The 17,364-nt window shown below is 35.7% G+C and overlaps 1 protein-coding gene and 1 pseudogene across 6 annotated transcripts in view; both read right to left on the reverse strand.

The window, feature by feature from the left end:
• The window catches only part of ST7L (suppression of tumorigenicity 7 like), a 141,365-nt gene that overhangs the window by 73,716 nt on the left and 50,285 nt on the right, over positions 1-17,364 (reverse strand). For all 6 annotated transcript variants that reach the window (XM_025983323.2, XM_072766495.1, XM_072766493.1 and 3 more), the window contains 3 exons: positions 13,029-13,179; positions 8,183-8,275; positions 2,151-2,290 (listed from right to left, as the gene is read on the reverse strand). In XM_025983323.2, the coding sequence (XP_025839108.2) occupies positions 2,151-2,290; positions 8,183-8,275; positions 13,029-13,179 (384 nt within the window). The remainder of the gene's footprint in view (positions 1-2,150; positions 2,291-8,182; positions 8,276-13,028; positions 13,180-17,364) is intronic.
• On the reverse strand, positions 10,100-10,665 carry LOC112907974 (large ribosomal subunit protein eL21-like; annotated as a pseudogene).

Genomic DNA, 17,364 nt, shown 5'->3' on the forward strand with positions numbered 1-17,364 from the left:
GGTACTGGTGAAGTTCCTACTGCATAGACCATTAAGTGGAGGAAAAAGAATTTGAGCCCTCAGCTCCCTAGTTGGCTGGCTGGCTGGCAGGCATTTATATGTTGTGTTTGTAAACTGGAGATGGCCTAGATGTAACCATTTTCCATAATTTCTTCAATGGAACCTGCCCTTGCTACTGCTGCATGCTAAATATTGGTCTTCAGGTACCTTGAGTAAATAGTTTGCTTTTAGGAATGAAAAATGTATGTGTAAAGGCCACTGGATACAATGTAGCTATAAAAGTTTGCTGTGAGACACATTTTTCACTCTATACCATCAACTTATACAAATATCAAAGGATGATAAAAAAATGCCTATTTATTGTTCATTAACTAGAATCACAGGAAATTAATAACTTTTGGTCTAAAAAAACAGCTTCCACTTAAAATGTATAATTGTTCACTCTCAGACTCTGCTAGAGGAGTGCTAAGGTGCTTGTGCTATGTAATCTTAAAGGCTCTCTGGTGCATCAGCCATGTCTCAGGTAAAGACAGACACCATATACTAACATCAATGGATAGAGTTGACAGTGAAAACACTGCATTAATTTTAGCCAGGACCTCATGAAAGTATACCACTAACAATCGCTACATATCGATTCCAGATTCTAAATCTCTCTCCTCACTCAATTTTTCCTCTTTGCCGATGCCCTGAGAGAATCCTAAGGACCATCTCTCCCACTGCTTGCCTGCAATCTCAAATACACAGCTGCATATATCTTTCCAGTTGTTAGATGGACAGGATTCCCCTTCCAGTCAATTTTTTTCCATGTCAGATTATATAGTTAGGTCATTTCAGTTTGAGATGCAATCACTCCCTGGTCAGCACCACTCTGAACAACAGGGTATGATCACTACACTTCCTTTTTACACTAAAACAGAATAGTCAGTTTCCAACCTAAATATCTATACTCCCTGAGCAACAGTGGAAAGTCATTCTTGAAGACTGACCCAGAATCAAGTGCAGTCTCAGACTCCTAGGCCTACAGCCAGTGGCAACTTAACACATTATCCAGTTGACCTTCAGGGAAAAAGGGAAACCAGTGCTTTTACTCCTAGTGCCAGAAGAAAACCAACTAATCTTTAAGGCACAAAATAAACTGTTCTTAAGGCAGAAAAAGAAATTTTGAGGAATAGGGAGTTAGAATGGAGACATATAGAAAAATTGTAGAAATTACAAAGGGCTAGTGTTTCTATGGTTCTCAGTGCTTTTTAATTTGAGACAGATGAATTAGCATTTTCCTTTTGGGCCTGAACTATTATTACCTGGTAAAAACGCAAAGATGTACAAGAAAGACACATTTCTTAAAGGCTTGGTGACTTGAAGGGACTTATTTTTGATCATTTTACTTTGAGCCAGTGACAGTAATTACTAAGTTTATGTAGAAGAGAAAATAAATAAATAAATAAATAAATAAATAAATAAATAAATAAATAAAAAATTAATTAAAAAAAAAGAAAAGAAAAGAATCATGGGATATTTTCTCTAACATCAGTCCTCAAGTACCTTTTGGACCTAGCTCAGGAAATGGGGAAGTAGTTCAAATTAAAGGATAAAAATAAAAATAAAGGTCACAGGGTTCTATACCCAAGGTTGGGGAAGGGCAATTAAGAACATGCAGATACAATAGGGAGAAGCTTTGAGTGAAACAGCACATTCTGTACCCAGGGCAAATGTTCCATCTGTCCCATCTTACCTACTTATTCTCCATCAGCAAACCTTACAATTAATGATTTCACTTAAATGAAAAAATCAAAACAGGGAATTATCTCCAAAATAGGGAATTTTTTTAAATGCCAAAAAGAAAGCATTTAAAAGAATTGGATTATTCCTTAGCTAGTAACAATTGCTATTTTTACCACCAAAAGTGATCTACAAAGACCAACTTTATCATGTTATATACTGTTGTATTCTTTAAGCAACAAAAATATAGCTCAAGTCACCAAAAACTTATGTTTGACATATTTATGGCAGCAACTTTACAAATCAATTCCTGTAATTCACTATAACAAACATCTTCCACTGATCAACTGGTTTAGCACAAATAGATCAGAGATGGTTTCTTGTGTGTTTTACAAATACTCTATACAAGTCCTTGAGATCATACTTACAGCTTTAGCAAAAACACCCATGATTTCAGGAAACTGGTGTGTGAGAAGAGCTATCATTGCTGTAGAAGAACACAGTCCTGCTGTGAAATGGATGAAGAAAGGAAGCTCCTTCTTTGGGTAAACAGAAACATGATGAAAGGCTGCAAGGGAGAAAAGGTAGAAATGTATTTTATTTAAGAATATAGCAAAAGCCAGTTTTAATGTGTTCAAAGTTTGAAACTCAAAAGGAAAACAGTTGCTTTAAAAAAGAACAAGGCATCTCTGGCTAAGCAAGGTAGAAGAAAGTCATCCATTAAATTTATTCCAGCATCAACAGTGTATCAACAGAGCCAGATAACTGCTGGGGACTGGGAATAGGATGGCATCGTGGGAAAGAACATTAATTGTAAAGTCATGCTGAGGTGGTTTTGAAAAAGAGCTTTGCCACTGATAAGCTGTGTGATCCTGAATAAGTTGCTAAACCCTCTCATAGTTGCTATGGAGTTGTTATGATGAACACTGTAAGTCCTTAAATGTGAATTGTTATAATTCTTGTTCTTTGGGAGCTCAGAGACAAGTATAGTGATCGAGAGACAGATGTATGGTTGCAGACTTCCCAGAACCATAATTTCATCCAGTTTTAATAAACGTTCTATGTGTGGCATTTCATAAAGCACCGTAAAAATTGAACTAGAACACCAAAGTGCTAGGATTGGGAACATAAGTAAAGTCCCTTGTCTTATCCTATTCACACATTAACTCAGGTATTATTTTTCTAATGATTGGATATTTCATTACTAATAGTATTCAAGTACTTATATCTTATTTGAAATTTGATTAAAAACACCTGAATAGCAATGCTGAGATGAGCCTATTATCATGCTTGGCCCACAGTAGGTGCTCAATAAATGTCTGTTAAACTGAGAGCTACTCTGGGACTTCATTAGTCCAGGAAGTTGACTACTCAGGGCTGACACAAACCCAGGAATTCCTGATGTAATATCCTGCATAAGTAAAGGATGACTAATTCAGTGCTGAATCAAGGTCAGCTATAAATTTTACTCTTTTCAACATAATGATTCACAGAGAAGATTACACCTAAGTTTCCTTTGGTAGCCATATTTTTTATACCTTATACTACACTCAAAAAGTATATGCCAAAAATGGAACTTATTAAAAATCTAGAAAATTTCCAGAGGGTTGAGTCACATTTAAAGTAAAAGCACATTGTATCTTAATTTTTTTAAAAGAAATTTAGAAACATTAGAAGCTATGGCTTGGATTGCTTTCTGTAGATTCATTTGTCAGTCAATGTTTGGCTAATACATCAGTATAATGGATGACTAGTACAGAAACACTCCCTTGGAAGTAAAGTTCAAATTTCATCACTGGCTTGTAGAGAAAAATTTATCAGGAGGCATAAAAGACAACTAAATAGCTATGTGAACTAAGGGAATAGTTCAAGTCTGAACTTAAGAGGTTCATAAGCAAATTCCAGAATGTTGTAAGTCCTATCAAGGTTGAAGGAGAATTGAAAACAAAAACATTAAGTACTCCTGGGTTTTAGAACTCCACATTATTAAAAATTTGTTCATTCTACATTGTCAGATACAGACAAATGCTCTCAGAACAAACAATATAATCAAACAAAATCCCAGCATATTCCTCCTCTCCTACCTCTTGGAATTTGCAAATGTGGAAGTACCCTGGAAATAATAAAGGCCTGTCAAAAAAGCAAACTCTCTGTTCTTGTAGCCTGTGACTCTGGCAATACATGATAATAACCCTGATTTTATTCATACCACTATGTAAAATTGGCCTTGTATCAGGCAACTTTTGCAGTAATTGGGGGGGGGGGGGAGGCATTATTTTAGGCTAACTGTATTTAACCTAATATAATATACCCTTGCATATTGATGTTCCATAACTATTCATTAGTCTTAAATACCCGTGTTTCTGTTAAAATGGAAAAACAACAAGAACTACGACCAGCACCATCCTAGAAAAGAAAATTAAATTTCTTTCACTAATGACCTTTTAAATGCCAGAGTCAATGGATTCTTCATAGTAATCACCTTCCTTGATATCAGATACTCCTCCTCACTTGGAAATTTTTTGCTCCTTTTAGTTCCTAGCCTATCTAGTTCTGGTTCTTGTCCTGTCTCCTGACCACTCCTTCACTGAATCTTCCGAACTCCTTATCAGCCACCCATTCCTTCGACATTTTTGTTCTCCTGTGGTTCCACTCTCAGTTTATTTCTCACTCTGCACAACCTCCCTTTAGTGATCTCATCCATACCTAGAAAAATGAAGGCTCCCAAGTTGGTTTGGTGATAAAGAGATGTAGAGAGAAAGAGATGTTGGAACCCCTGGCAATTCTGTTTACACAACCTGAACCTGTCCCTAGGCCATGACTAACTGGACCAGGAATGAACACCTGGATAAATCAGATTCTCCCAGAAGTTTTATTTTTTTTAATTTTTTTAAAAAGATTTTTAATTTATTCATTTGAGAGAGACAGACAGAGAAAGAGCACAAACAGGGGGAGAGGCAGATGGAGAGGGAGAAGCAGACTCCCTGCTGAGCTGGGAGCCTGACATAGCGCTCCATCCCAGGACCTGGAGATCATGACCTGAGCTGAAGTCAGACACTTAACCATCTGAGCCACTCAGGCGCCCTCCCAGAAGTTTCAGAAGCAGGGTTGAAATATTATTCATGCTATACTATTTGCTTGAACTGATAACATGTAAACTAGAGCAATGTAGGAGGCATCAAGTTTGGCTACATCACTGTCTAAGAAGGAAAAGCCAAACGACAAAGAGAAAGATATAAAAGTGAAGCAGACACACTGAGAGAAGCAGAAATGAGAGTTCATACAGAGAGGAGATGACATTGTGGAAGGAGAAAAAGTGAGAACAGGAGAATGGAAAAAGGCAGCCAGAGATAGAGATATACAGATAAGTGACTCCTGGAAATCCTGATAGCCTTCTAATTTCTGGTTCTAGTCCCTTCTGAGGTCCAACTGTAATTGCTGCCTTTGGATTCTTTGAGATAATCCTAGTCTTCTAACAAATTCCCTTTCAATTTAAAACAGCTATTCCTTGTACCCAAAGAATACCTACAACAATCACTATTTATATAATATATACATTTAATCTGCATCTTAAGCCCATATATTATTTAGAGATGTATGAAATGTGCTATGTGCTAAAATACATATGTGCTAAATAGATTATGTAATAAAGTATTTTTTATTACACACACACACACGCACACACACAACTGAGTGTGTTACATATGCAACATACTCAAAGCCTGAATTTATTTACTTCCCCAACTCCTGTTCCCAAACCTCCTCCTCCTGCTGTATGATGGATTCACCAATTCTCAAGTTAATCAAGTCAGATTTGGAATCATCCCTGACCTTAGAGATATAGGCACTCCCCATTCCAGCTTCCTTATAATCTATTGTAGACATGCAGCACTTAACACATTATCAGTCTTTCTATTTTTTTAATTTATTTTTTATTATTGGAGTTCAATTTGCCAACATTTAGCATAATACCCAGTGCCTATCCCTCCAAGTGCCCCCCTCAGTGCCCATCACCCAGTCACCTCAACCCCCACCCCCTGCCTCCCCTTCCACTACCCCTTGTTCATTTCCCAGAGTTAGGTGTCTCTCATGTTTTGTCACCCTCACTGATATTTTCACTCATTTTCTCTCCCTTCCCTTTATTCCCTTTCGCTAATTTTTATATTCCCCAAATGAACAAGACCATATAATGTTTGTCCTTTTTCGATTGTCAGTCTTTCTATTAACTCGTGAGCAGTTTGGGAGTTTGGAGTAGGATAAGGAGAAAAGGGAATAATATTTAATATTTTTGTTGGGTACTAACAATGCATTTGGCACGTTAATGGCACTAAGGAGGGCGCTTGATGTAATAAGTGGTGGGTATTATATGCAACTAATGAATTGCTAAACTCTACCTCTGAAACTGAAAAAAAAGAATACATTAATACATTTGACTAATTAAAATATTTATTGAATTCAATTTTCATGGTGAACATTAGAGAGATACATGAGGGATGATAAAGAGAATGCTGGCCTTCAAGTTTACAATCTAGAAGGGAGGTTAAGAAGTACACAAAGTGCTTTGAGAGTTCAAAGGAAAAACAGATAACTTTTTTCAGAGGATGGAAGAAAACAAAAGACGCTGGGAGAAAAATAACAGCATACTTAACTTCTATAATCTCTCCTAAAATTTCATCTGTTTGAACTTCTCAGCTAACTACACTTGGTGGTTGTAAAACTGCAACTTTTCTTCTTAGACTTGAGTTCTAACGGCCCCAGAACTGTAAAAATTGTGGCACAGGTTTATATCACATAAGGAAACATGGTCCTAATGTTTATAATCTTCAGCATGCCTTCTAAATGGTTAAATCATAAAAAGAAAAGTTACACAGAAATTTACCAGTTCACAGAGAAGAAGAGTAAATGGATAAGGCAGCTGACACAAAGTACAGACCATTCTTTTGAGAAGTTTGACTTCTGAAAGCAAGGACTCAATGGGACTCTCAGAGATCAAAACACTACATACTTCTGGTTCTCTCCCTAAGTCCACAACGCTCCTTTTAGAACTGGAAACTTTAGTCCCTCCAATTTCATTCTTTGTAAAGACTGTTTTGGCTATTCTGAGTCTTTTACCTTTCCATATGAATTTTGGGATCGGCTTGTCAAGTTTTGCAAAATCCCTCCTGGGATTTTGATAGGGATTGTATTGAATCTATAGATCAGTTTGGAGAAAATTGCCATATAAATAATATTGGGTCTTCCAATCAATAAACATGGAATGTCTCATTTACTTAGATTTTCTTTAATTTCTCCCAGCAAATTAAGTAGTTTTTAATATATAAGCCACGTATTTCTTTTGTTAAATTATTCCTAAATTGGTTGTTCTTTTCGATGCTACTGTGATTAGAAATGTTTTCTAAATTTCATTTTTGGACTGATTCTTCACTGCCAGTATATAAACATGCAACTGAGTTTTATTTATTTTTTATTTATTATTTATTTATTTATTTATTTTTGCAACTGAGTTTTATATGCTGATATCATATCCTGCAACCTTGCTGAACTTGTTTTTAGATCTAATAGTATTTTTTGAATTTCTTAAGATTTCCTATATTATGATGTCATCTGTGAATAAAGACAGTTTTTCTTCTTCCTTTCCAACATGAATGCCTTTTTTATCCTGGCTTGACTGCACTAAGATCTCTAGTACAACACTGAAGAGAAGTGGGGAGAGCAGATATCCTTGCCTTATTCTTTTTCTTAGGGAGAAAGTATTCAGTGTTTAAATCATAAAATCATTATTAAGTATGCTGTTAGCTATGGGGTTTTAGTAGATGCTCTTTATCAGGTTAAGGAAATTCTCTTTTATTCCTACTTTGTTCAAAATTTTTACCATGAATGGGTGTTGGATTTTTGTCAGCTGCTTTTTCTGCATCCATTGTCATTTACTCTCTTAACGCGATGCAATACCTTTTCAAAAGTTAAACCACTTGCATTTGTGAGGTAAGTCCCACTTGCTCATGGAGCATAATCCTTTTTATATGTATTTGGATTCAGTTGGCTAGTATTTTGTTGAACATGTTTGTGTCTATAGTCATGAGGGATATCATTCTATAGTTTTCTTGTAATGCCTTTGGTTTCGGTATCAGGATAATACTGGTCTCACAGAATAAGCTGAGAAGTGTTCATTTCTTTTTTGAAAAGAATTTGTGAAGGATTGGTATTATTTCTTCTTCAAATGTTTGTAAGATGACTGCTCTTTTTAATATCTTCAACTTTTGTGTTCTCATTGTATCTCACACAGCATTTTATCCCAAAAATGTAAGGAAATGAATGGAATTATGCAACTACAACCAAGAAATGACTAAAATAGTATTTTAAACAGTATCCTGAATTTCAACCAAAGGCACTTTTACTATGAGAAAATACTATGAAGCACCATCTTACTTTTAAGTTTAGGAAAACTAGAATATTTACTTACTAGGTAATAGCTCTCTATCAGCAGTCTCTGTGCAGCTCGGATAAGGGTAAAATAGATGGCCTTTTTCTAGTGGATATGGAATCATTCTAAAAGCTGAGGGAAAAAAATACATATGTTGACATTCCATTCAGACTGACTTTTATCCCATACTGTAGATCAAAGCTACTTTGGAGACATTTTTATAAAATTTTCACATAGCATTTATTAATTTTCTTAGAGATACCTTTCAGAGGAAAGAAACAAATTAAGCAAAAGAAGGAATAAGGGGAAGAATAAGATTTATTTAGAGAATAGTGAATGGTCTGGCTGAAATAAAACTAAAGGGAGTAGTGGGTAATAAGGCTGGCTGGGTCCTTCTTGCCTCCGTCTCCTCACTATAAACACAACAAACTTGACTCTGTGGGTATGTATTCCTTTTCTTCCAGGAATCTTTATAAAATTGCAACATGTATCACTGTTGTGACCATAATTCCTGACAACCTACAAGATTTCCCAATGGTTCCTAACTTTACCTGTTAGGTATCACCAAATTTTCTATGAGCAGAATTTAATTTAGATCAGAGGCCACCAAAGCATTGCCCTTTGGCCAGACCTAGACCACTATTTATATATGTATTTTTAAAGATTTTATTTTATTTGTTCATGAGAGACACACACACACAGAGAGAGAGGGGGGGGGCAGAGACACAGGCAGAGGGAGAAGCAGGCTCCTTGCAAGGAGCCCAATGTGAGACTCAATCCGAGGATCCTGGGATCATGCCCCAAGCCAAAGGCAGATACTCAATCATTGAGCCACCCAGACATCCCATATGTTTATAAGTAAAATTTTATTAGAATACAGATATTAAAACCACTTCTTCATTATATTATGTAAGGCTACTTTCATGCTATAAAAGTCGGGTAGCTATAACAGAGACTATGGTTACAAAGGCTAAATACCATTTAGCTTTTTACAGAAAAAGTTTACCTATCTAGATTATCATCAGCTCTTGCAAATTTGTTTTTTTAATTTGAGTGAGCAAGTGAGAGAGAGAGAAATGAGTAGGGGTAGAGGGAGAAGTAGACTCCTTGCTGAGCAGGGAGCCCAACACGGCTTGATATGGGACATGATCCCAGGACTGGGATCATGACCTGAGCTGAAGGCAGCAGCTTAACTGACTGAGCCACCCAGGCACCCCTCTTGCAGACTTCTTAAAGAAGAAATCTTTATTACCTACTCAACTAGCTAAGTATTCACCAAAATTGTGATAAGTTTTTTGTTTTTCCTTTAATGCTTAGCTCTATAAACTTTTGTAAAAATATGAACTTTGGGGCAGCCCAAGGTGGCCCAGTGGATTAGCGCCGCCTTCGGCCCAGGGCCTGATCCTGGAGACCCGGAATTGAGTCTCGCGTCGAGCTCCCTGCACAAAACTTGCTTCTCCCTCTGCCTGTGTCTCTGCCTCTCTCTTTCTGTGTCTCTCATGGATAAATAAATAAAATCTTAAAAAAATATATGAACTTTTCTGCCACAGTAAAAAGTAGGGATTTGCCCAAAGTCACAGAGTAAATCAATGGTAACACTAGGAAATCATTCATAAAAAGATTATTGACAAAATACAGAGTAAGTCACATATTTATTGAAAACCTCCTATGTGCCAGGCAGAACCGTAGGCACTGAAGACACATAAAGGCAGTGAGATAGAGGACTTGCCTTTGAGGAGCTTATAGACTACTAGAGAAAAAGCAAAAGGAAGTCTAATTACCCAAAGACATTCTACTCCTCAGTGTTAGCAGTCCCAGTTTCATTAACCTGTATATTGTCGGTGACAAGCACACTGACCTCTAGCAAGTGGTTAATGCAGAGGTTCCCAAATTCTCTTGTTTCAAGGCTTCATGCCTCAAATTTTTTATGATGCCCCTAGGCTGAAAGAAATACCTAACAATTTTTTTTTTTTTTTTTTACAATCCTGAGGTCTTTTATTTTCTTTACAGTTATCATGCCATGAATTCATAGGGAATGGGTTCCAGCAGTTCAGGCTCCTTTCCATTGGTTCTCACAAAGTGTGCTTCTCTGGGTGGGGCAGGCTGGCGCTTCAGTTGGACCCAAGTACCTTTCTCTTTGGCTTCCTTTTTTTTCTGATCATTTTCCTTCACACGCTTCAGGAAGCTATCTCGGCTCTTTGACTGTTTAATATGCTCAATGCGGATATTCTCTTGGCAAGGATCTTGCCCTTAACTTGTTTGTTTACAACAATGCCAACAGCATGCTGAGTAACATTGTAGACTCTTCCAGTTTTGCCATGGTAACATTTGTGGGGCATTCCTTTTTGAACAGTGCCCATTCCCTTGATGTCCACAATATCACCTTTCTTATGGATTCACATGTATGTGGCCAAAGGAACAACTCCATGTTTTCTAAAAGGCCTAGAGAACATATAGCGGGTACCTCTCCTTTCCCTTTGTGTTGGTCATTTTGGCGAATTACTGGAAGATGGTGGTTCCCAAATACCTAACAATTCTATTTAAGTAGTGGGTCCAAACAACTTTAAAGGCTTATGTCCTAACAACTTAGCAGTGATTTGAAAAAACAAAAACAAAACATATAAATTAAAGGGAAAAATAATTATTTCATGTTTTTAAAGATTTTATTTTCTCAAGTAATCTTATATCCAATGTAGGGCTTGAACCCACAACCCCAAGATCAAGAGTCGCACACTTTACTGATCAAGCCAGCCAGGTACTTCTAATTATTTCATTTTTAAACAACCACCTTTTCTTACTAATGGGATGTATGTACCTGTTGGGTTATACATAACTTCTCAAACCTTGGAATTTGACACGACCATCCTCATTTCCTGCTCCACACTGATTTTTGTTTTTCGGTGGTATTTCTTTTAATCATAGCAACTAGGGGATCCCTGGGTGGCTCAGTGGTTTAGTGCCTGCCTTTGGTCCAGGGCATGATCCTCAAGTCCCAGAACAGAGTCCCATGTTGGGCTCCCTGCTTCTCCTGCCTGTGTCTCCGCCTCTCTCTCTCTCTGTGTCACTCATGAATAAATAAATAAAATCTTAAAAAAAATAATCATAGCAACTAAGAAAAATCCAGCTTTGTAAAGCTATGACATCAAAAGAAATAGAAAATGGAGAGCCACCTAATAGTGAAACCTTGAACTATTCAGAACTAACAGTTTGAATGATGCCTGACTGACATTGAGTATTGCTGTGTTTCCACTGAAATTTTTAAATATCCCTTGGCACTCTTGTGAATTTGCTACAATGCCCCAAGATGCCTCAGTATTAGGAACTGAGGGGGTTAAACCAATTCTAGTTAATGTGTATTGAATTTATTCTTGAATTTTTATTGACAGCAGAAGTGTACTTTCCAAGACAATCATAAAAATTCAACTGACAAAATATTTTGATTAAGCTTTTTCATTTTCTAAGTGATTTTAAGAGTGACAAATAAGAGATCTGTTATTGTTGAATAACAATATAGTTCTCCAAAGAAGATATACAAATGACCAATTAGTGCATAAAAAAATGTTCAACAACACTGATTATCAGGAAAATGCAAATCAAAACCACAATGAGATACCACTTCATATCCATTAGTATGGCTATTATTAAAAAAAAAAAAAGAGAACAAATGTTGCCAAGGATATAGAGAAAGTGAAACCCTTGTGCATTGTTGGTAGAATATAAAATGGTACAGCTGCCATAGAAAATACTGACAGTTCCTCAAAAAATTAAATGCAGAATTATATAATCTACTGGTTCCACTTCTAGGTATATACCCAAAAGAAATGAAAACAGGAACTTGAACAAATACTTGTAATACCCATATTTATAGCAGGATTATTCATAATAGCCAAAAAGGTGGAAATAGCCCAAATGTCCATTGACAGATGTATAAACAAAGTATATTACATACAATGGGATATTATTCAACCCTAAAAAGGAATGATTTTCTAACACATGCTACAACATTAAGTGAAGTAAGACTGATTTAATGAGATAAATACTATATGATACCTACACTACCCAAACTCATAGAGACAGAAGATATAATGGTTACCAGGGGCTGGAGAGAGGGGAAGCATGGGGAGTCATTGTCTAATGGATATAGAATTTCAGTTTGGGATGATGAAAGAGTTCTAGGGATAGATGATGGTGGCACAACAATGTGAATGTACATACTACCACTGAACTGTAAATTTTAAAACTGTTAAAACAGCTTTAAACAGGAGGGCCTGGCTGACTCAGTTGGCAGAGTGTGAGACTTGATCTGAGGTTCTGAGTTTGAGCCCCACAGTGGGTGTGGAAATTACTTAAAAATAAAATCTTTTAAAAGTAATAAAAAATTTTAAAAATTAAATGGTTAAAAAAATTAAATGGTTAAGATAGTAACTTTTATGTTATGTGTATATTACCACAATAAAAAATATATTAAAAAAAAAAGAACAAGAGTTGATATTAGTTGTGAGGAAAATAGTTTCATGATGTATATATCTGAAAATAAAACAAAAGTCCAATTTAAAAAATATTAGAACAATAACTCAACCACATTAAAAAGCTTATAAATTAAGGGATGTAAGTTTCATTTACTGTCCTTACAAACATGTCATTTAAATGAATACATGGCAAAATACTGTAATAGTTTCTCATTTTGCTTTTCCTAAATGTAGCATCAATAAGTACATGAAGTATTTCTCCTACCAATAAACCAAATAAACACCTCTGAGTTCACTTTGAAAAAAATATGAACAACAATACTTCGGGACACTCAGACAATCTCATTTAGAAAGGCTGCCTGGGAATGCAATAACAGTCCAAGACATTAGTGGTACATTTGGAAAAGAATACTTACTGCCTTCCCATGTACACTGTAACAGGTTAAGAGCACCTTCTATTCTCTTCCAGTGCTGAAGATGGAAGAAAGCATAGGCGATTGCTTCACTATCCCCTCGTTTCAGAATGTGTTCTGGAGGTAAAATTAGACTTTTCATCTCTAGTAAATACTAGAAAGATAACACACACAAAGACACACCACAAGAAAATGAAAAATTATGTTAAGCTCAAACATGCACAAAAATGTAGATACGAATTTTATAAAATCAGTTTGATTTAAAAAACAAACATTAAGCTAGTTGAGATGACAAAAGGGTCACACTGATAATGTGTATAAAATGCTTATATGCAAATTCCAAAGATCAGAATATTCCTAAAGGCAAAAATAAGGTGCTAAATAGTTTATGTATAACTCTGCTAAATACAAAATGGAAACTCAGCTGAGGAAATAATGTGAGAGTAAATATTACTTTTTCCAAAAGAGGATTAAGTATAAAGATCTAAAATACAATTTTGGAACATTTTGTGGTGACATTCTTTTTCCTTATTCCCATTTTACAGGTGGAGGAACTCAATTGTGAATAAGTTCAATTAGACTAATATTTACTGAGTGCAAAGCACTATGCTTGTTAGGAAATGCCAGATTCTCTGGAGCTTCCTAACATAATGAGAAAGATTTCTTTTTTTTTTTTTTAAGATTTTATTTTATTATTTGAGAGAGAACGCACAAGCAGGGGGTAGGAGCAGGAGAAGCAGGTTCTCTGCTGAACAGGGAGCCTGATGCAGGACTCAGGGCTCAATCCCAGGACCCTGAGATCATGATCTGAGCCAAAAGCAGATGCTTAACTGACTGAGCCGCCCAAGTACCCGGAGAAAGGCAGATTTCTTAAGTTACTAATTATAACAAGACTATGTTGAGTGCTTTATTAGAGGTATAAACAGTGTATATAAGAATTTGGATAGGGCAGCCCCGGTGGCACAGCAGTTTAGCACAGCCTGCAGCCCAGGGCATGATCCTGGAGTCCTGGGATCGAGTTCCGAGTCGGGTTCCCTGCATGGAACCTGCTTCTTCCTCTGCCTGTGTCTCTGCCTCTCTCTCTCGCTCTGTATCTCTCATGAGTAAATAAAATAAAATCTTAAAAAAAAAAAAAAGAATTTGGATAAAAGATATAAATTTTTAAACTTTTTTATAACAGCTTTATTGAGATATAATTCATACTTTACAATTTACCCATTTAAAGTATACAACCAAATAAATGTATATAACTCAATGGTTTTTATTTTTTTATTTTTATTTTTTTAATGGTTTATACAACCATCACCACAGTCAATTTTAGAACATTTTCATCACTGCAAAAAGAATCCCCATCCTCTTTAGTCATTACCCTCTAATTCCCATTCCCCCTAAGCAACCACTAATGTACTTTGCATTTCTACAGATTTGCCTGTTCTGGTTATTTCATGTAAAAAGAATCACATAAATTTTAAAAAATCATATAATATATGGTCTGGTTATCTCATGCAAAAAGAATCACATAAATTTTTAAAAATCATATAATATATGGTCTATTATAACTGGTTTCTTTCACTCAGCATAGTGTTTGAAGGTATGTCCATATTATATCATATACAAGTACCTCATTCCTCTTTGTAGCTGAATAATATTTCATTATATGGATATACCACATTTGTTTATCCATTCATTATTGGATGAACAATTGATTGTTTTCACTTTTGGCTATTGTGAATAATGCTGCGATAAAGATTCATGTACTTTTAATGTGAACATATGTTTTCATCTCTCTTGGGTATAGATCCAGGAATAGAAGTGCTGGGTCATATGGTAACTATACATTTAGGAGATATTAATTATGATATAGGAGCTGAAAATAAACCACTTGATGGAATTTGGTATTTGAACTGATCCATAAAGATGCATAAAATGTGGATGAACAGATTGGACAGTTGGGTGGGGACACAGAGGGCTGTTGTACACCAACTTGAACAAGGCTAAGAAACAATACATTCAAGGAATTAGTGAGTGTGCCTGTTAAAGAAGTTATAGCCTAGGACACCTGGGTGGCTCAGTGGCTGAACATCTGCCTTTGTCTGCCTTCAGCTCAGGGCATGATCCTGGATCCAGGGATCGAGTCTCATATTGGGCCTCCTGCATGGAGCCTGCTTTTCCCTCTGCCTGTGTTTCTGCCTCTCTTTCTGTGTCTCTTATGAATAAATAAATGTAGTATTTTTAAAAAAAGAAGTTCTAGCCTATCAATTCTTATTCACATACAAAATTAAATAATATCTTAAATTCTTGAATACTTGCCTTAATATTATAATCCATAACAAAAGCAGTACAGTCAAATGTACTAATTACATAAAGATGCAGAATTAACCACTTGTACATCATCTTTACTATTAAAGTGGTAACTTAAAACTTTTCAGAAAATATTTAGTTAGCTAAATATTTCCTCCAAAGACTAAGACCAGAGTACATTTCCCCTACTTGACTGGTTTGAAACAACCTGTTTGGTTCTACATAATTTGATACCAAATTATGTATCCTAAGGTCCAAACCACATTAACTTATGCTATAAAATATAGAAAGAGAGACTCCTGAGAAGTGTCGTAAATGATATATTCTCACACTTCCAAATTCTGAGTTCCTCAGGTTGTGACACAAACTAAGGAAATAAATAACATACATTGGAGCTTAAATTTGTGAAACACTTTGTCAAACTGCTACAAGCAGGAAGAAACAAAAAGGTGTAGTGGTTTCAAAATTGAGCCTCTGGTTATTAATCAATATATATGTGTGTACTGTATGAATATATCTAAAATAATATTTTCTTTTTTTTTTTTTTTATAAAATGTGCCTTTCCAACACTCACTGAGCTTAATGCCTGTTTTTAATTGCTCTTACTCCTATGCCTCAATAAAGCTGGGGAGAAAAAAGAATAGTTACTCTTAATCTTGATGTCTGGCTCTCTCCTCAAAGTGTAAGAATGCAGTTTGCTCATCAATTTATTTTAGCAGATGTCACAAGCTATGAGATTATTTACTAATCCAGTTTGGGGACTTAACATTTCCCATTCAGTTTCTTAAAGGAATGCAGCAGAGGTTGTGTCCTGGTCAAGCAAAGCCCATTTGCTGCCTGGTTGGGTTCTCTCCCCTTAGTGCCGTGGGCCTATATTCAGGAGGGTAATATTCTTTCTAATCCTCTCTAATCCTTGCCCATTTTTTTAAAACACAGTAAAAGATCACTCGCACCAGGCAGCTGTGGGAAAATGGACTCAAATAGCTGACCTCTGACATGACTCCTTATGTTCTTAGCAAGTGCACTAAGAGCTTCTTCAGTAGGAAGCAAAAAATAAAAAATAAAAATAAAAAATAATTTAAAAAATGCGGCCATCACAATGGAATCTCCATCATGAATTATCTCATTTTTACAAGAAAATTGTTTTAATCCATAAACCAAGCTCTTTCTATTAAAATTATGTTTCACTTTACAGGTAGAGGAGACAAAGTATCCCAAATTATCTTCAATGAGTTTTAGAACCCTGAAGCTTTAATCTAAACCTATCTTGGTAGTCACTTAGCAAACAATCAGCAAAAGATATTCAGTTAACAGTTATTCAGCAAAACTTAGAGAAAATATCAGCTTACTATGTCAAGAAAATACTCTTTTGAACATCAAGTATATATTTTCACTTTTTAATGATCTACGTGACAATTTATATACTAATCAAACAAATAGCATGCTTACTAGAAATTGATACTTCAGGCATTTTTATTTTAAAATCTTTGCTATTTAATCATTAAAAAAATCTTCCTTATGTTATTTTTCATTATGTCTTACTTATAAGCAAATGTCCTTTTCAATTTGACCTTAAAACAAAGCAATTCTTATTTTTCAGTTTCTAATAAAACACTGAAATAAAGTTTCACCCTCAAAATACAAGGGAAAAATTTCAGTTTAAAGAAAGTATCTTTAAAATGGTTAATTATAGGATGGTTAATTTTTTTAAAGATTTTATTTATTTATTCATGAGAGACACACAGAGAGAGAGAGGCAGAGACACAAGCAGAGGGAGAAGCAGACTCCACACAGGGAGCCTGATGTGGGACTCAATCCAGGGACTCCAGGATCACGCCCTGGGCCAAAGGCAGGCGCTAAACCACTGCGCCACCCAGGGATCCCTATAGGATGGTTTATAACTTATTTTATCTCCTTCACAAACTACTACTCGTCATTTCTGCAACCCACCATGAGCTATAAGTTACTACACGATAGAAACCACATCCTTCACGTTCTACTATAGCACCTGGCACACTACATCCTTCTCATTCTACTA

Source organism: Vulpes vulpes, chromosome 8 (assembly GCF_048418805.1).
Source record: "Vulpes vulpes isolate BD-2025 chromosome 8, VulVul3, whole genome shotgun sequence".
Classification (NCBI taxonomy): domain Eukaryota; kingdom Metazoa; phylum Chordata; class Mammalia; order Carnivora; family Canidae; genus Vulpes; species Vulpes vulpes.